General features: G+C 45.5%; 1 protein-coding gene across 1 annotated transcript in view; it reads right to left on the reverse strand.

Annotated features, from left to right (window-relative positions):
* Nucleotides 1-14,902, reverse strand: part of LOC141089562 (uncharacterized) — a 34,323-nt gene extending 19,421 nt beyond the window's left edge. Inside the window, exons 1-2 of the mRNA XM_073576054.1 lie at nt 14,749-14,902; nt 13,076-14,032 (exon numbers count right to left, since the gene is read on the reverse strand). Of these exons, the coding sequence (XP_073432155.1) occupies nt 13,076-13,781 (706 nt within the window). The 5' untranslated portion in view covers nt 13,782-14,032; nt 14,749-14,902. The remainder of the gene's footprint in view (nt 1-13,075; nt 14,033-14,748) is intronic.
* Nucleotides 14,903-20,390: the final 5,488 nt, after the last annotated feature.

Consider the following 20,390-nt stretch of genomic DNA (forward strand, 5'->3'; position numbering starts at 1 on the left):
TTGTTGTGCAATTTCTTCTGAATACGTTGATACCCCATATGTGGTATAAAACTACTATTTGGGAGCACGGTGGGACTTGGAAGGGAAGGAGCACCATTCGACTTTTGCAAAGTAAAATTGGCTGAAATTAGTAGTGGACGCCATGTTGCATTTGAAGAGCCCCTGATATGCCTAAACAGTGGAAACCCCCCACAAGTGACCCCATTTTGAAAACTAGACGCCTCAAGGAATTTATCTAGATATGTGGTGAGCACCTTGAACCTCCAGGTGCTTCACAGAAGTTTATGACATTGAGCCGAAAAAATAATCATATTTTTACCACAAAACGTGTGTTTTACTCCCAAATTTTGCATTTTTAGAAGGATAAAAAGAGAAAATGAACCATACAATTTGTTGTGCAATTTCTCCTGAATAAGCCAATACCCCCCCATATGTGGTAGAAAATTACTATTTGGGTGCACGGTGGGGCTTGGAAGGGAAGGAGCACCATTCGACTTTTGCAAAGAAATACCGTAAAAAGTCAATTGGCAGAAGGTGGCAAGGGTAAAAACAAAAAAATTCCAGTTATTCTACGGATGTATGGTAGCGACGGAAACATTCCCTAATGCAGAGGCCAGGCTTATCAGGGCATGTGTCACACTGGTAAATGGTTTCCCTTCTAACTCCATCTTTATAACACACCCTGCATCTCTTTTGGGGTCAGCCTTTTTTAGCTGTCGGTGGAACTTGTGAGGGAAAATGCTGACCGGGTATTATTCTGCTGGCCTTGCTAGATAATTCTCCCCCAACCCTCCCTTAGTCTCCAAATATCAAATTTTTTTATTACTTTTTCCAGGAACTCAAGGTAAGATCCTTAATTCCCACTTTTTCGGTACAGTACAAATGAATTGTATAGGGCCACTTGGATTAGGTGTATAGCAAGTTTTTCATACCATACGCGAGACTTGCGAACAGCGCTGTAGGGCTGCAGCATCTGGTCTGCAAGGTCCACGCCACCCATAAACTTATTGTAGTCTTGAATACAGCTAGGCTTCTGGGCAGACGAACTTGTGCCGCGCACAGGGACTTGGCTGCTTCTGTCAGCATGGATTGATGACAACATGAGGACATCTTTTTTTGTCTCGAAATTTGACAAGCAGCATGTCCTCATTGCAGAGCGACTTATTTTCACCTGTCTTTAATTTTTAGGAGACAAAAGTCTTGGGCAACTCTCTTTGGTTCCGGCGTATGGTTCCACAGGATACGTTATTTTTGGCAGACAGGCACCTGAACAGGGGTATACTTGTATAATAATTATCTATGTACAAGTTGTACCCTTTATCTAAAAGGGGATGGACCAGGTCCCACACAATTTTCCCAGCTATATTTAGGGAGGGGGGGGCATTCGGGAGGAACAATCTGGGAGTCTTTCCCCTCATACACATTTGTGTGTGTAGCCAGGGTCGCTTTCACACAACTTATATATTTTCAGTCCAAATCGGGACCTTTTATTTGGCAAGTACTGCTTGAAATGCAGCCTGCCCTTGAAAAGGACCAGGGACTCGTCCACACAGATATTTTTTTCGGGGGTATATGTCTGGGAAAATTTATTGTTAAAATAATTTATTAGGGGCCTGACTTTGTAAAGTCGGTCATAGCTGGGATCATTGGGAGTGGGGCAATTTGCATTTTCTGCGAAATGTAGAAATCGCAGAATGCTCTCAAATTGTCGTCGGGCCATTACCTCTCTGAACATAGGGTGTCGTACAGGACATCAGTTGACCAATATGATCTGAGAGTGGGTTTCTTTATCAGACCCATATTGAGAAAAAGGCCAAACAATTTTAAAATATCCGCCAAATCAACAGGTTTCCAGTTACTACCTTTGGAGTAGTTCGATGTGGGGTGGCCAGCAATGGATTGAGCAGCATACATATTGGTCTGCTCAATCATTAAATTTAATAATTCTTCAGAGAAGAAAATTTTAAAAAAATCTACCTCCCTAAATCCAGCAGTGTCCACATGGATGCCCGTGGCAGAAATAAATTCTGGCACGCACGGAGTGTAGGATTCTGTGGGCGCCCAATCATTTGCAGCGGTAGCATGTTCTCGCCCACTGTGCTGTTGTTGATTTTCGTCGTTGCTAGAACTAGCGGACGAGGACGACATCTGCAAAAACTGCTCGTCCGTTTCACTGGCGCTGTCTGTATCCGAACAGATCATGGCGTAAGCCTCATCTGCCGAATACGTATGTGCAGCCATTTAAATCTCCGTCCCTCTCTCTCTATATATATATATATATATATATATATATATATATATATATATATATATATATATATATATATATATATATATATATACACACACACATTATATATATATATATATATATATATATATATATATATATATATATATATGACAGAGGAGATGGGAGGACAGACAGACCGACTGACAGGAAGACTGGGGTTACACTGGGAGTGGGATAAAAATTGATTCTGAATTCCACACAGGTCTCTCAGGTTCTAACAGCAGCACAGCTCCAATCTCTAACAATGTCACAGAGTGACAAGATGTAGCTGTGCTGCTGTTTCCCGCATTTGATACACTGCTGTGATTGGATAGTTACAGTTACTATCCAATCACAGCATTCAGAGATGCAGACGCTGTCATTGGTCCCTGCATCTCTTCACTGTCCTCCAAATGACGTGATCGTTCATGATCAGGCATCAGTAGGGTTAATCAGTCGGTGCTCAGCACTCCCTGGCTGTTCCAATACCGCCCCCCCCCTCACAGCAGCCGGTCAGCCACTTTCATTTTCACTTTCTCCTCCGTTCTGGCAGGAGATCAGCATTTCCTACCAGATCGCACTGTGTTTGGTCAGTCAGATTGACTGACCAATCACAGCTCTCTGGGTGCGGGGACCAACTGCAAGGGTCCCTGCACCCCTTGCTGTGCCTGTCAGCTGTCATAGACAGCTGTCGGCACTTAACTGTCACTGCTTGTTTACAGGCAGTGGCAGTTCAAAGGCATGACGTGCATAGTCCGTCCTGGTGCAGGAAGTTACCTTCTGCTATGACAGACTGTACACGTCAATAGACATTAAGGGGTTAAAAAGGTTTTTATGGGTGATACATGGGGAGTCAGGGGGTTTCAGAAGTAGTTGTGGGACACCAAATTAACTGATACTTTTAGCTAGCAGGCAAAAAAGTGGTGACCGGTTCCCTTTAACAGATTTGAAGTGATACTTCCTATTGCAAGTTACATGGACATGTGAGCAGTCCCAGCGTCTTAACTCTACACTATTCATGTATTTTTCTTTGTGGTTGAGCATGTGTGCATATGGTTTATACAGCAGAAAGGGGGCAGCAGTGTTTACCTGCCTAGGTCTCCGAACAAATGCTGCAAACCCATGTAGTAAAAGATGGAAACACAGGTGCAAAATACTGATGAGACAACCACTCAGAGCCTACCAATTCATGGAGGGGGTGACTGCTTAGTATATGATTGCACCAAAGAGTTTTTGGGGGATGTGTAGTCCTCTTTTTGTGGTTTTGCTATGAAGTTTAGTGTTAGGGGTCACAAGTGTGAGAACCCTTGAACGTTGGGTTGCGAGCTTGCATATCTTGGCCAAACTATCGACCAATACCTCATATTTATATCCATTTCTTGCACTTTATTTTTCAGGGTGCAGCCAAGATTAGCACTTTTGGTCTTGTAAACTGGGTCGTCTGTTCACATGGGATGCATTTAGATAGTGCTGGGCAGCCCGACTGATCGAACAGTATGCGTATCACTAATAGGCTGTAAACCAGATACTGTGCATGACCTGTATGGGAACAGCGCCCTATATGGGCCTCTATTGTGCAATCATATACTAAGCAGTCACCCCCTCCATGTATTGGTAGGCTGTGAGGGTTTATCAGTATTAATTCTTGAATTTTTCGTCCTCTTTTTGTGGCTTTGCTATTAAGTTTAGTGTTAAGGGCCTGTCACACTAAGCGATATCGCTAGCAATATCGCTGTAACGTCACTGGTTTTTGTGACGTTATAGCGATATTGCTAGCGATATCGCTGTGTGTGATACTTACCTCCGACCGGCTCCCCCGCTGGTTATCGCTGATCGCGCGAGAACGTCCTGGACCGTTTCTCGTCGTCAGCTTCCTGCTGTGGAGACGAGCGACGCGTGGAGCCGGGCGGGAGGACATCAGGATCGCCTCGTCTGACAGGTAAGTAGCGTTCCCCGACCCCTGCTATGTCGCTGGTGAGATCTGCCTGTGTGGCAGCTCACTAGCGACCACTTAGCGATGCACCAGCGATCCTGACCGCGTCATATCGCTGGTCGGGATCGCTGGTGCCTCGCTAAGTGTGACAGTACCTTTAGGACTCACAAGTGTGCGTCCCCTTGAAGCAGGTTGCGAGCTTGCATATTACCCTGTGGGTATCTTCTTATTTTTATATTAGCACATGTGTATTTTCCTGTGTGTTTCAGCGTGCATATGCATTTTGTGGCATTAGCCAATAGTCTAATGTGTATAGGGCTGATCCATTCATCTGAAATGTATTGCAGCTCAGAGATCCACCAGCTTCCTGTACTGTAATAGCTACAGTGGCCACCAGACTATGAGAGCCCAACAGCTGACCTTGACATGTCCATTGCGGACAGTGCATGATTTCACTTTCATGCTCCATATATCGCATGTAATGTCCATACACAGGCCTCGGTGTATCCTGTGTGATGCATATACATCTGCCCATCTGGTGTGATGTAAACAGTATAATTAAGTATATAGTGAGGACTTGTGTATATAGGAAGGTGCTGTGTGTATAGATATGTGTATATAATATGGTGCTGTGTGTATATTAGGTAGTGTACACTATATACAGAAGGCATATCTCTACACTATATAATAAACACGCAGACACATCTCTATACCATGCTTTATAAACACAGGATATAGTGCAGAGCTGTGCATATGGTGTGGACTCCCCATTACAAATAATATACAGAGAGACACACTAAATAACTATACCAAGCCTTCACAGTACAATATACTCTATGTATAAGTATAGTCCACACATAGTAAATAATGTGAAAAAGTGTATATAATTGTTTACTATACAGTATATTGTGGTATTGTGGAGCTGTGTATAATTCTCCGTATATGTTACACACACACGCTTCATATATATAAAACTGAATGTATGTATGTATGTATGTATGTATGTATGTATATCACCAACCAATCACAAAGCATCTTTCATTTCACCAGAGTTGTTCAAAATTGGTTGCTATGAGCAAGTTTTCCCACTTGACAACACCTCAGCAGACACTGACATGGTGGGAGAAATCTAGCATCCCCGGGAACATAAGCTCCCAGCCATTGTCTGCCCCCCAAAAAGGAGCAGAAAGCACGACAGAAATGAATCACCCCTCCCGTTCCCATATACCCATCACACATCCTCTATCCCATAGGCACATCTTCCCTCTTGGATCATTGGTATGGAAGTCAGAGCAAATCCATCCAGCGCTGTGGTTCTGACCCCACGGTCTCTTAAAGGGATCATTGGTATGGAAGTTAGGGCAAATCCACTCTGCGCTTTGGTACTGACCCCAGGCCTCTCTTAAAGGGATCCCTGGTATGGAAGTCAGGGCAACTGCCTTCAAATGCTCTGGTACTGACCCCAGGCTCTCTTAAAGGGATCTGCAGTATGGAAGTTAGGGCAATTCCCTCAGCGCTCTGATTCTGACCCCAGGGTTCTATTAAAGGGATCACTGGTATGCAAGTCAGGGCAAATCCGCTCTGGTACTGACGCCAGGCCCCTCTTAAAGGGATCCCCGGTATGGAAGTTAGAACCGTTCCACTCAGCGCTCTGGTTCTGACCAAAGGCCCATCTTAAAGGGATCCCCGGTATGGAAGTGAGGGCAAATTCACTCTGCGCTCTGATACTGACCCCAGGCCTCTCTTAAAGGGATTCTCGGTATGGAAGTTAGGACCGTGATGTGGGATATTATAGTGAATGTGGCTATGCAGAGTGGGCAGGGCTCTACACTCAGCTATATATATATATATATATATATATATATTCATTATAACATTATAATTTGTTATAACTAACCATAGTTAGTTACGATGCCCGGGCAGCGCCGGGCTCTACAGCTAGTCTATATATAAAAGTGAATTTATGTATGCATGTATGTATGTATCACCAACCAATCACGAAGCATCTTTCATTTTACCAGAGCTGTTCAAAAGAAGCTGGAGCTGTGATTGGTTGCTATGAGCAACAGTTTTCCATGCAACCAATCACTAAGCATCTCTCATTTCACCAGAGCTGGTTAAAAGTAGCTGAGCTGTGATTGGTTGCTATGAGCAAGTTTTCCCACTTGACAACACCTCAGCAGACACTGACATGGTGGGAGAAATCTAGCATCATCGGGAACATAAGCTCCCTGCCATTGTCTGCCCCCCCTGAAAGGAGCAGAGAGCACATGACAGAAATGAATCCCTTCTCCCATGCCCATATCCCCATCACACATCCTCTATCCCATAGGCACATCTTCCCTCTTAAAGGGATCATTGGTATGGAAGTCAAAGCAACTCCATCCAGGGCTTTGGTTTTGACCCCAGGCCTCTCTTAAAGGGATCCCTGGTATGGAAGTTAGGACTGTTCCACTCAGCTCTGTGGTTCTGACCCCAGGGTCTCTTAAAGGGATCCCCGGTATGGAAGTGGGGGCAAATCCACTCTGAGCTTTGGTACTGACCCCAGGCCTCTCTTAAAGGGATCTCTGGTATGGAAGTTAGGGTAAATCCCTCAGCGCTCTGATTCTCACCCCAGGCTTCTATTAAAGGGATCATTGGTATGGAAGTCAGGACAAATCCACTCAGCGCTCTGGTTCTGACCCCAGGCTGACGGGATGATGTTGGATATTAGGGGTAGTGTTACACCCAGTCCCTGTCCTGGCGCTGCGTCCAGGTCTGCCACTGTTACACCTGGTCCCCGTCCTGGCGCTGCGTCCAGGTCTGCCGCTGCCCTCCATTCTGGGCACTCACCTCGAGCCTCACATGCTGTCCTTAGGCAGCAGCTGGCCTCCTCTGGTTCTCATGCTGCTGCTCAGCATTCTGGTCTCCCTCCTGCCTCCACCTCCTGGCGTCCAGTGGGGAGATCTGTAGCTAAGGCTATTAGGGCACGCCCGCCCGCTCTCCTGCCTTCTTAAAGTGGCGGCATGCATTATTCAAAAAGTGCAATTAACCAATAGCAGCGCACTGGCTGTTATTTCTGGCCTCTCCTCCATAGGGAGAGCGCCGGAGCAACGAGTATCTATCATTGCAACATCCGGTTCTCATGCTAACCTGTCTGCGCTGCATCTGCAGTCTCTGTGCATTCTCTAATGCTATCTGTCTCCACAGCTTATCAGTATCCTGTGCTACCTGGTTATATCTGCAACCATCCGGGCGAAAGCCATCCCGTTCTGCCAACAGCCATCAGTGTCCAAGGACTGTGTGATGGTCACTGGAAGCGACTCCTTACCAACTACCCGGATCCAGGACTGGGACAGCTGCCACGTGTTCGGGGTCTAACTGGAGGTAGCACCTGTGTCCTCCGGGTATTCCATTCTGGCCCTGTCTGAGGGGCTTTACTACAGGTACCCGGGGCTCACTTGTCACGTCCCCTTCGGAGCCTCTGGACCGCGGTCCCGAGGTTCCACTTTAAAAATAAAAACGAATGTGAACTTCACCATCTTTGCCTCCGCTTCCATTCGTTACAGGTAGTCCAGTAGCTTTGGCTGACGGGATGATGTGGGACATTAGGGGGAGCAGTCCAGTGACTCTGGCTGATGTGGGATATTAGTGGTAGTAGTCCGGTGGCTCTGGCTGACGGGATGATGTGGGATATTAGGGGGGAGTAGTCTGGTGGCCCTGGCTGACGGGATGATGTGGGACATTAGGGGGAGTAGTCTGGTGGCCCTGGCTGACGGGATGATGAGAGAGAGAGAGAGAGAGAGAGAGAGAGAGAGAGAGAGAGAGAGAGAGAGAGAGAGAGAGAGAGAGAGAGAGAGAGAGAGAGAGAGAGAGAGAGAGAGAGAGAGAGAGAGATATATTATATATATATACACATATATATATATATATATATATATATATATATATATATATATATATATATTTTGCCATAACTAACCGTAGTTAGTTACGATGCCCGGGCAGTGCCGGGCTCTTCAGCTAGTGTTATATAAAAATCAGGAGTGGAACAGTCGTAGGAAAAGTACAACAGAAACCCGTGCATCACCTCTGCATGACTAAATACAAACAGTGAAGGAAATAAGCATTTGATCTTTTGCTGATTTTGTAAGTTTCCCCACTGATAAAGACATGAACAGTCTATAATTGTAGGGGTAGGTTAATTTTAACATTGAGAGGTAGAATATCAAAAATTAAATCCAGAAAATCACATTGATAAATTAAATAAGTTTATTTGCATTGAGAAATAAGTATTTTATCGCCTACCAACCAATAAGACTTCTGGCTCCCACAAACCAGTTAGACGCTCCTAATCAACTCGTTACCTGCATTAAAGACAGCAGTCTTAGCCTGGTTTCACACTTGCATTGAGGAGGGCTGCGGATGGCTGCCTACCTCCTCCGTGAAGCTCCGCCTACTTCTCTATACATCCTGCGTTTCCCTGCATACCTATCTTTAACATTGTGTACGCAGGGACATGCCTTGTATGCGGATGCATCCACATGTGGTGAGTTAACGTGTGCGGCGACCGCACGGAAACACAAAATCTGAACCTAGCCTTACATAATAACCTTTATAAAAAAAAAGAAAAAAAAGAAAAGACTCCTGTCCACAGACTCAGTCAGACTCTAACCTCTACAACATCGGCAAGACCAAAGAGCTTTATTAAGATGCCAGGGACAAGCTCATAGACCTGCACAAAGCTGGAATGGGCTACAAAAGCCTAAGTAAGACGCTGGATGAGAAAGAGACATCTGTTGGTGCAATAATAAGAAAACGGAAGAAATACAAAGTGACTGTCAAATCGACATCGATCTGGAACACCATGCAAAATCTCACCTCATGGGATATCCTTAATCATGAGGAAGGTGAGAGATCAGCCTAAAACTACACGGGAGGGAACTTGTTAATGATCTCAAGGCAGCTGGGACCACAGTGTCTCTCTCTCTCTCCTTCCCGGCCAGCGGTTCCTTTAAATTTCCTCATTTTCAATGAAATTTCAGGATCTAAAAACGGATCCTGTGCCATCACTTGAGAACGGATCCGCTTGTCTGCCTTTTTGGCGGATTTTAACTGAAGTGTGAAAGAGGCCTAAGCCACCAGAAGACCAGAGAGGTTGGTAACTAAGCGGATTGCAGACCTCTGAACCTATCCACACAACTAGCAGTAGCCGTGGAGCGTTCCTACGATGCCCTAGACGCTTCGTCACAGCCAGAGGACTAACTAAGCCTAAAGACAGAAAGATGAAATCTAAACTGCCCCGGAACAGATCCCTAAAGGAATAGACAGCCCCCAAACATATATTGTCGGTGAGACAAGATGAGACACAAACACAGGCAGAGAACAGACTGAGCAAACGGTGGGGCCCAAGCTGTCTAGACAGGACAGGACAGAAAAGATACAGTCTGCAATCACGCACAAAACCCTGAAAAAGTCCAACACTTCTGATATACAAAAAAACCTGCGGTCACACGACCTCATCGCTGCTAGATCAGTACTCTGGTATAAACTGGCAGCAAAGCAAAAAGATACTAACATAACAGGGGACTGAACAAGCTGCAACATATGAAGCAGGGCCCAGCGCTGCCCCTAGCAAGGAGCACGCTGAACCCTAGCAGCAAAACAGAAAGCAAAAAAAAAAAAAGACACAACCAGATTAGATGCAAAGGATTAGCAAAAGAATCACTAAAGGCCCCTTTACATTTAACGATGCACCAGCGATCCCGACAATGATACGACCCGGTCAGGATCGCTGGTGCATCGCTAAATGGTTGCTAGTGAGCTGCCACACAGGCAGATCTCACAGCGATGTAGCGACGCAGCAGCGGTCGTTACTTACCTTTCAGACGCGGCGATTCTGACGTTCTCCCGCCCACGTCCATGCGTCACTCGTCGGCGCCAGCAGGAAGCGCCCAATGAGAAATGGAGCTGCGCGATCTGCGACAGACAGCGGGGGAGCCGGTCGGAGGTAGGTATCACACATAGCAATATCGCTAGCGATATCGCTGCTGCGTCACAAAATCGGTGACGCTTTAGCGATATCGCTATGTGTAAAGGTCCCTTTAGCTGAACCATGCAGATCAGGCAGGGGACAAAAGAGCTCCAAATGCACAGAGAGGAAATCACCAGCAACCTCCAAGAGCAGCCAGCTCAATTATATGCTCCCAGCCAGTAATCCCAGGTTCCCAATTATTGTCGTCAGGTGGAGAACTTCCATCCACCTGGCCAGCTCCACTACTCTAAGCAACCACCAGAGGGAGCTTTGGCTCAGAACTTCAAGCCAGGGAATTCACAACACTAGCCAGTCTCCAGACCTTAATCCCATAGAAAACTTATGGAGGGAGTTGAAGCTCCGAGTTGCCAAGTGACAGCCTCAAAATCTTAATGATTTAGAGATGATCTGCAAAGAGGAGTGGACCAAAATTCCTCCTGACGTGCGCAAACGTCATCATCAACTTCAAAAAAGTCTGACTGGTGTGCTTGCCAACAAGGGTTCTGCCACCAACTATTAAATCTTGCTTGCCAGAGGGATAAAATACTTCTCTCACTGCAAAACGCAAATACATTTATATAAAATTAATACCACGTGATTTTCTGGATTTTTGATATTCTCTCTCTCAATATTAAACTTAAGCTACCCTTAAAATGATAAACTGTTCATGTCTGTCAGTGGGCAAACTTACAAAATCAGCAAGGGATCAAATATTTCCATTACTGTATATACATATATACACACTGAACATTACCACTTCTCCAGTCCTGGGGTCAGAGATGTGACATTGGATTTTGGTTTATTATTTTCTATATTCCTATGGCCAAATAAAAATCAAACTTGGAAAATCTGTTTAAAAATATAATGCAAAATTCACTGATCAGGGTGAAGAGTGATATAGTGTATGGGCTGCTGGGGTTTCTGTGGCAGAGCGGCTTTTTCTTGTCTCAGACCGGGCCTGTATGTACTAACAAAAGTGACCTGGTGGGTGTCAGCATTATCTCAAATAGGTGGTTTATAGTGATGAGCACGTATACTCGTTGCTCGGGTTTTCCAGAGCATGTTCTGATGCCGCTGAGTATTTTAGCGTGCTGAGATTTAGTTTTTGTCGACGCAGCTGCATGATTTGTGACTGCTGGACAGCCTGAATATACGTGAGGAATGCCTGTTTGTTAGGGAATCCTCACATGTATTCAACCTGTCCAGCAGGCGCAAATCTTGCAGCTGAGATGACGAAAACTATATCTCTGAGCAAGCTAAAATACTCGGGAGGACACCCGAGCATGCTTGGGAAAAGCCAAGCAAGGAGTATACTTGCTCATCACTAGTGGTTTAGGATCTTGTCCGAGTTCCTTCATGACCAGTTTCTTAGTACACCCTCTATTGACAGATTTTGTCGTCATCTCGGTGTTTCTGATGGTTCTAGTGGCTGTATCTGATAATATACTTTTGATACGATATAGTTGTGATTTAGGTCATGATTTCTTGGTGTTGTGTGGATGGTACCTTGTGTAATGGAGAAGGTTGTTATGGTCTGTAGGTTTGACATAATACTGTTGTAAGTGACCAGCCATCACGATTAATGACCATACTATCCAGAAAAATTGATATTTTTGGAAACGTGAAGGATGATAAAAGTGAGGCCTGGAATTATGGTATTGATCTTATTGAATAAGATATGAGCGATTCTGGGGGGGGACCTGTCCAGATAACAAAAATGTCATCTATGCATCGTTTACACAGGAGGATGTAGTGTTGATAGCTCATACTAATATAGGGGTGTTTTTCCTCAAAGTTCAACATAAAATTATTAGCATATGGGGGCGCTACGTTCGATCCCATCACTGTCCCGATTAGTTGTTGACAGAATTGATCATTGGTCACGAAAATGGTAAGTATTTCCTCACAAAATTGTTTTTTTTTTTTGTAATGGGCTCAAATCTGAATTACTGTCCCAAAAGTCTTTTGTGGCACGTATCCCCAATTGATGATCGATACTAGCGGGGCTGTGGAGTCGGAGTCATGGAAATTGAGGAGTCTGAGTTTTGGCTTACCAAATTCACAGCACTGGTAGGGCTGTGGAGTCAGAGTCAAAGCCCATTTTGGTGGAGTCGGAGTAATGGAAACCATTCTAGTGAAACCTATCAAGGACAATGGCCAATGGGGAGAGGACAGAATCATTGGCGGCTACAACTGAGCTTTTGGAAGGGCATAAAAGACTGGTGATATGGGGTGACATGTGAGTTTTGTGTCAATGGTATTGTTGTGGAAATATTTCTCAAGATGTTATGGATCTCAACCCTGATCTCAGGTAGTGTATCTCTGGGTATAGGCTTATAGGTTTTGCTGTCTTGTAGCTGTGAATGTATTTTGTTTTTGAAGGAACCCTTGTCCATTTCGACAATAACGCCGCCTTTGCCTGCTTAGTAATTATTTGCTTGCATTGAACGAGGCTGTTCAGTGCAGCCTGTTCATTGGATGTGAGGTTACTTTAAGCTGTAGTTCACCATCCTTGATCTGTTTTAGCACCTCAGATACATCTCTGTTGACCAAAGAGATAAAAGTTTCAACAGGGTGGTAAGTTCTACGAGGATTGTAATGGTCCACTGGTGGTGACCGAGTTTGTGGCTGGTTAAGTAGAATGGTTGATTGCACTTTTTGGTGGGACTTACAGAGATGCCTGTTAAGAAAAGTGTGCATTCAGTCGCACAATGCGTTAGCAGCTATGCAGTTCTTGATCAGAAGAAAAAGTATTAAAGGCGGGGATTTTCGCAGAAAGACAGGCCTTACTGTAATAAATTCACTTCATATGAAGTGAGTATATGGAATTAGATGTAAATGAGAGATTCTAGCCTACCTGTGATCTGGTCCGCATTCTTGGACCTCTGGTACCGTCTACCGCCTCGCCGTCTCGATTTCCTCTGGAACCTAAAAAATGGTTTTTGTTGAGAAAGAAACTCGTCACTTTCAGAACTGGAGGATTCTGTAGAATAACATGAGTGAGGTTGTCGTGTAGGTCTGTAGAATTCTGTGGCTTGCCATCGATAGACCTGGCCAGATATATAATCTTCAGAGTCTCTGATGAATTTGCTGCGTTTTTTTGACTCCAATCTGGTTTTAAATTCCTTAAGATTCTTGTCCACCTTGGACTTGCTGGTTTGCCAATCCTCCAAACTGCTTGTATTAACAAGTTGCTGTTCAATGATTTCTACTTTGTGCTTCGCCTCGGTTACAGCTGTGTGTAGAAATTCCAGGGTAAGTAGAATTAGGTCCATAGAACACTTATTGAGAATAGCATCAAACTTGTTACAGTAGTCAGGTTGATCAAGGAAAAGGGCAGGGCGTAAATGAGAACGTAGATCCCTCGGGATACGCTGCACCTTGTAGTATTCTGCGAGGGTGGCGTTATGCAAATCCAATGAGATAAAGCGTTTTGATGCTTGTTCGTAATCTTGGGTCTTCAGGTCTCCTGTTGGAATCTGAAGAAAATGGCCAGATGATGAGACTCGAGAGATGATAGCGCTGGCTTCAGTATCGTTGTATGTAGCCGTTGGTAATGACATTTGTGCAGTGATGAACAGGTCCAACAGTTAAATTTGTACAAAGATAAAAGACTAGCACTGTCCCTTTAAATATAGTGTGCTTGAGGAAGGCACTCGTGGTCCAGACTAATCGAAGTACAAACCTCAGCAACCATAAAAAAGAACATGGAACTGTAGGTCTTGCTGCAGTGTTGCATTTATTTGGATCCGACAAGGAGTCAAAACAGATATGGCCCGATGTTTCGACAGATAGTAGTCTTTGTCAAGGACATCTGAAGTGCGGGAGATTACAGAATAGATACCTATTATACAGTGTCAAATTACATACAAATATATACAAAAAGGATATAACAAGGTAAAGACATGGACATGGATCAAGTGCGAGGGGGTAAACAAAGGAGCGGGGAGGGGAAAGGAACGATGAAGACGAGGTCCAGTGGAACCTTAATCACTATCTCAGGTGCAAGTAGGTAGAAGCTTAGAGGAGCAATAATGTCAATCGTAAGAACATATAACATATAACTAGTGATGAGCGAGTATACTTGCTGCTCGGGTGTCCTCCGAGTATTTTGGCATGCTTGGAGATTTAGTTTTTGTTGTCTTATCTGCATGATTTGCAACTTGTACAGTCTGAATACATGTGTGGAATGCCGGTTTGTTAGGGAATTCCCACATGTATTCAGGCTGTCTAGCAGCCACAAATCATGAGGATAAGACGACGAAAACCAAATCTCCGAGCACACCAAAATACTCGGAGACCACCCAAGCAACGAGTATACTCGCTCATCACTAATAGCAGATTAATAGACAAACACTGCTTCAGAAAAGATATACAAACGTATATAAGGAGTTAATACATATCGGGAGCATCTCAAATGTTCTAGAACATATGTAAATGATTGCGAATCCATGTGTATGATGACTGGGGATTAGTAAGTGCACACAGAATATGTGAGTGTGTGCGGAAAGGCAATGGACAGCCGAGTACCTGTGCACGGAGCCGGAAACACGGCAGGGGGTGAGCCTGGGCCGGACTGGTGTGAGACTGCAGCTCCTATTTATGTGTCCCGCACACACAGCTGCACATGACCGGAAGTGTTCATGGCCGGAAGTGACGCACTCGGTGACTGAACAACACTGTAGTGTGGGGGAGGCTGGGAGAAAGCGTTACTGTTGTGGGCGTGGCGTAGATGGGAGGGTAAGGTCTCACTGACGGGGGTGTAATCATGGAGACCTGCAGGAAGCGGCGTGCGGACACTGCAAAGAGAAGACATGAAGGAGTGTTGGAAGGAGACGAGAGAGCAGTGTGACTAGCATGGGGGAAGAGGGTGCAGGACAGTGAGAGACATGTATGTGGGCTGTTGGGCTGGTACACATACTACACATACTACCAGCATATGAGGAGGGTGTGAAATATAGGTGAGCTGTGGAGAAAAAGGACCGTTATTCTAAACCTATATAATACCATCAGTCTAATCCTAGAAAGTCCCATTAATGTAACCCGACAGTGATGATACGTCACGGTGCCCCAAAGTACTAGGTAGGAGAAGAAGGAATGGATGTATCCGAGTAACAGCATGAAAAGAATATAGATCAGTACAACACGTTGTGACGCAAACATTGAGGATATTAAGGAAACGTTACACGTGCTTATCCAATCGAAGCGATGCAGAAACCATTGTGAATAGTGATGACCTCTGACTACAGTTGACCACATAGTGGTGCAGTGACCACAGTCAACAGGCCCGATGGGTCAATGGCTCGCCGACGCCAGTAGAAACTTCAAGTTCATGTGCGTCCTCAGATGCACATCCAGCTAAAGTGTATTGCACCGCACAGACCCATCGGGTCCGTGCACGGCAATATATGCTGCTGGCCAATCAGAGGTGAGCAGCTGACGTCGGCGTGCCCGAGGGGCGCATGGTAGTGACGTCACGAGATCTTCGCCAAACGCAACGTGTTGCATTTTGGTGCGGCCGCCGCACCATCAAAAGGACGCATGCAAAAGCATACCTGCACATGGCCTGCGTACCCAATACTAAAGATAGGGTACACGGGCCGCATGCAGCGGAGCTGACAGGAGGAGGCATGGCAGGAGGCGTAGCTTCACGGCAAGCGTCCGCTGCGCCTCCAAATGCTAACGTGTAACCAGCCTTATGCATGACAGGGGCGACAGAGTCGATGGCTGATGCAAGAGTGGCATTGTAGAAACTAGTGGCAGTGTCGTGGAGTGAAGATATGGAGGACAGTGGTAGAATAGAGTCAGAGTGTGCAAGTGTCTAGATGTGCGAGGTTTCTGTGGGGATGCGCGTGTTGCTGGACATGAGTGACAAGTGAGGAGGACAGTGATGAGAAAGTGAGTAGATGGTGGTCAGATAGAGCGAGAGTGGAGGTTGTGAAGTTAGAAAGGGAGCAGAGACGGGTGAAGACTAGGTCTAATGTGTGTCTGTCTGTGTGGGAGGCTGAGGAGAACCACTGAGTAAGTCAAAATGATGATGTAAGGGCAGGAGTTTGGAGGCTGCTGACTGGTGGGTGTCAATGGGGATGTTGAAGTCACCCATGATGATGGTGGGAATGTCAGCAGAGAAAAAGTGAAAGAAACAAGTGGAGAAATGTTCAAAAAAGGCAGTGGTCGGGCCCGGAAGTCGGTATATGACGGCCACTTGGAAGTTGGAGGGAGAGTAGATGCGGACAGAGTGGTCTTCAAAAGAAGGGAGGATTAGGGAGGGAAGAGGTGGGATTGGTTTTAAGGTGCAGTTGGAAGAAAGGAGAAGGCCCACTCCTCCACCATGTCTGTTGCCATGGTGAGGAGTGTGGGTGAAGTGGAGGCCGCTGTAACATAGTGCACCAGGGGAGGCGGTGTCGGAGGGTGTCAGCCATGTTTCGGTAAGGCCAAGGAAGGAAAAATTACGAGAGGTAAAGAGGTGGTGAATCACATGAAGTTTATTGCAGACGGAGTGGGCATTCCAGAGTGATACAGAGAGTGGGAGCAGGGTGGTGGTGTCAAGGGCACAGATTTGAGGTGGGAAAGATTTCTGATGTTTGTGTTGGGTTGGGAATGATAGAAGGGGATAATAATGGGAGGTTTGGGCTGTGGGGGTCCAGGGTTGGGAGATATGTCGCCGGCAGTGAGGAGAAGCAGAGAGAGGGATGTGCTGTTTGAAGGACAGGGCAGAGTCAAGGATTACCTTCTGGCTCATTTCTGGCATATTTCTGATGTAACACTTTGAAAATGTCATACACCTTCTAGAGATGACGTCCTCCTTCTTACTTCTGCCGCGGCTCCTGCGCAGGCGTACTTTCTCTGCCCTGTTGAGGGCAGAGTAAAGTATTGCAGTGCGCAGGTGCCGGACCTCTCTGACCATTCCCGGTGCCTGTGCACTGCAGTACTTTACTCTGCCCTCAACAGGGCAGATAAAGTATGCCTGCGCAGGAGCCGCGGCAGAAGTAAGGAGGAGGACGTCATCTCTAGAAGATGGGAGGCGTCGGACCGGACCGTGACACCCACCGCACCCAACCCCACCCCATAGTGAGTATAATCTAACTTGTTTTTCTTCTCTTTCAGGTTACATCAGGGGCTTATCTACAGCATTACAGAATGCTGTAGATAAGCCCCTGATGGCGGTCACAGCTTGGTCACACCCTGGTTACTGGCTTAGGGCCCCGTTACATTTAGCGATGCACCAGTGATCCCGACCACGATACGACCTGGTCAGGATCGCTGGTGCATCGCTAAATGGTCGCTAGTGAGCTGCCAAACAGGCAGATCTCAGCAGCGGTCGTTACTTACCTGTCAGACGCGGCGATGAGGACGTCCTCCGCCTGCGTCCACGTGTCGCTCGTCGGCGCCAGCAGGAAGCCGCCGACGGGAAGCGGCCCAGGACGTTCTCACGCGATCAGCGATAGCCAGCGGGGGGAGCCGGTCGGAGGTAAGTATCACATGTAGCGATATCGCTAGCAATATCGCTGCTGCGTTACAAAATCGGTGACGCTTTAGCGATATTGCTAGCGATATCGCTATGTGTAGAGCCCCCTTTACTCAGGCTGTAGTTTCATTCCCTGCAGCAACAGGAGGTTTGGCCCCAGCAGTTCCAGACCCGGCGTTTCAACAGCCCTTGCAGTCCGGTCCTCTAATACACTGCTACTGTCATTCTGTGAAGTTGAGAAGTCTGGGCCAATTCAGGCCTTGTTCATTTTGAGTGAGGGCTACATGATGACCCTATAAAGATTTTGAGTGAGGGCCGCCAGTTGACCCTACATTTGAATTGGCTTTATGTTCCGCCTATATAAGAACATTGTGCAGGTAAATAGCATGATAATCTTAAATTAGTAGTCGATCCAGCACTTCAATAAAATATACAACTTTATATTATATTATTAGAAATTATAATATACATCTGGTTAAAACCATATTTCAAGATATGGCATAATCACCAGAGGAAAAATCCCAGGGAAAAACAATCAAGGTTGAAGCATTTCGAAGTGAAACGTGGTATAAGGCTATGTTCACATGTTGTGTTTTTGCCACTTTTTTCTGCAGGCAAAACCTGCTCTCTTGGCAGTAAAGAAGCTGCTTGCAAAAAGTAGGTTTTGCTGCGTATTTCCTGTGTTTTTGTTGTATCTTGTGCATTCTCATAAACTTTAGTGCTCCTCAAAAAATCATGATGCAACTTCCTTAAGGTTTTTGCCCCAAAAATACAGCAAAACCTGATACCTGCATTTTTTGCTGCGTTTTTGAACTTACTAATTTCTTTCTGTGGGTGAAAAAACACTGAAAGAAGTGACATACTGCAGTTTGCAAAAATGGAGCAGTTTTTCAAATTGGTCAGGAAAAAAACTTAAGTGTGCGCATGAGATTTCTGAAATCTCATGGCTTTTGCTGGTACTCTAAACCGCAGCTTAAAATTTGCATTAAAAAATGCAGCAAAAACGCAAGGTATGAACATTGGCCTAAAGCTCTCACAAATGACACAGATAGTAATGCAAGATTTAATCCATCCGTTTGTTTAAAACCTTAGGCTGCAATGTACTGTAGCTTGCGAAAGTTTTCACCCCATCGGCATTTTTCATGTTTGGCACAACCTGGAATTTCACTGTTTTTGTTTTTTTTTTTTGAGGGTTTGCATCAGTTCATGTAAAGAACATGCCTACAAAGGTGAACATTTGGTTTTCTGTTTTATCTGAAGCAAACAGCATATAGGACAAAGTAACTGAAAACTATAACTATTCACCTTCCCCCTAAAGTCAGTACTTTGTTGAGCCTCATTTTGTGGCAATTACAACTGCAAGTCGCTTTGGATAAGTCTCTATGAGCTTTCCACATCTTGTCATTGGTATTTTTGCCCATTCCTCAAGGCAAAACTGCTCCAGCTCCTCTAAGTTAGATGGGTTCCTATGGGGAACAGCAATCTTCAAGTCTTACCACAAATTCTCAGATGCATTAAGGTCTGGCCCTTGAGTTGGCCACTCCAAAACATTTACACCTTTCCCCTTAAACCACTTGACTGGTCTTTAGCAGTATGCTTTGGGTTATTGTCTTGTTGGAAGGTGAACTTCTGTCACAATCTCAAATCACTGAGACTGAAACTGGTTTTGCACAAGAATATCCCTGTATTTTGCATCATTCATATTCCCCTCGACTCGGATCATTTTTTCTGTTTCTACTGCTGAAAAACACCCCACAGAATGATGCTGCCACAACTATGTTTCACTGTGGGGATGTTGTTCTTGGAGTGATGATCTGTATTGGATTAGTGCCCCACCTTGCATTTTCCTTGGTGGTCAAAAAGTTCAAGTTTGGTCTCATCTGACCACTGCACCTTCCTCCATACATTTGGGGAGTCTCCCACATCTTTTGGCAAACTCAAAACGAGCCTTACAGTTTTTGTGTGTGAGCAAAGATTTTTTTTTCTGCCCACACTTCCATAAAGGCCACCTCTATGGAGTGTACAGCTTATTGTGGTCATATGGACAGAAACTCCAGACTCTGCTTGGGAACTTTGGTCAGGGCTACCTTTGGTCTCTGTGCTGCCTCTATGATTAATGCCCTCCTTTACCGGTCTAAGAGTTTTGGTGGGCAGCCCTCTCTTGGCAGGTTTGTTGTGGTACCATTTCTTTCCATTTGCTGATAATGGATTTGCTGGTGCTTCAGGGGATCATCAGAGATTGGGATATTTTTTATAACCCAACCCTGACTTGTTTGGAGATCTGCTTGGTCTTCATGGTGTTGTTTGGTTAGTGGTGTCTCTTGCTTAATGGTGTTGCAACTTCTGTGGCCTTTCAGAAAAGGTGTGCTGTTATGATTGAGTCACCGTAGGAGGCAAAACCAGAACTGCTAGCTAAGTCCAGAAAACAAGAGAGGTTGGCAGCTATCGGATTGCAGACCCCTGATCCGATCACAACAACTAATAGTAGCCGTGGGGGGTTCCTACGATGCCCTAGACCCCTCGATCACAGCCGGAGAATTAAATAGGCCTAAAGAAAGAAAGGGGAAATCTAAACTGCCCCAGAGCAGACCCCAAAGCAATAGGCAGCCCCCAACATATAATGACGGTGAAGCAAGATGAAAACACTAACACAGACAGAAAGATAGACTGAGCAAAGACGGGGCCCAAACTACCTAGATAGGAA

The sequence above is a fragment of the Dendrobates tinctorius genome, unplaced genomic scaffold, assembly GCF_039654945.1.
Source record: "Dendrobates tinctorius isolate UK_male_01 unplaced genomic scaffold, ASM3965494v1 ptg000046l, whole genome shotgun sequence".
NCBI classification, from domain to species: domain Eukaryota; kingdom Metazoa; phylum Chordata; class Amphibia; order Anura; family Dendrobatidae; genus Dendrobates; species Dendrobates tinctorius.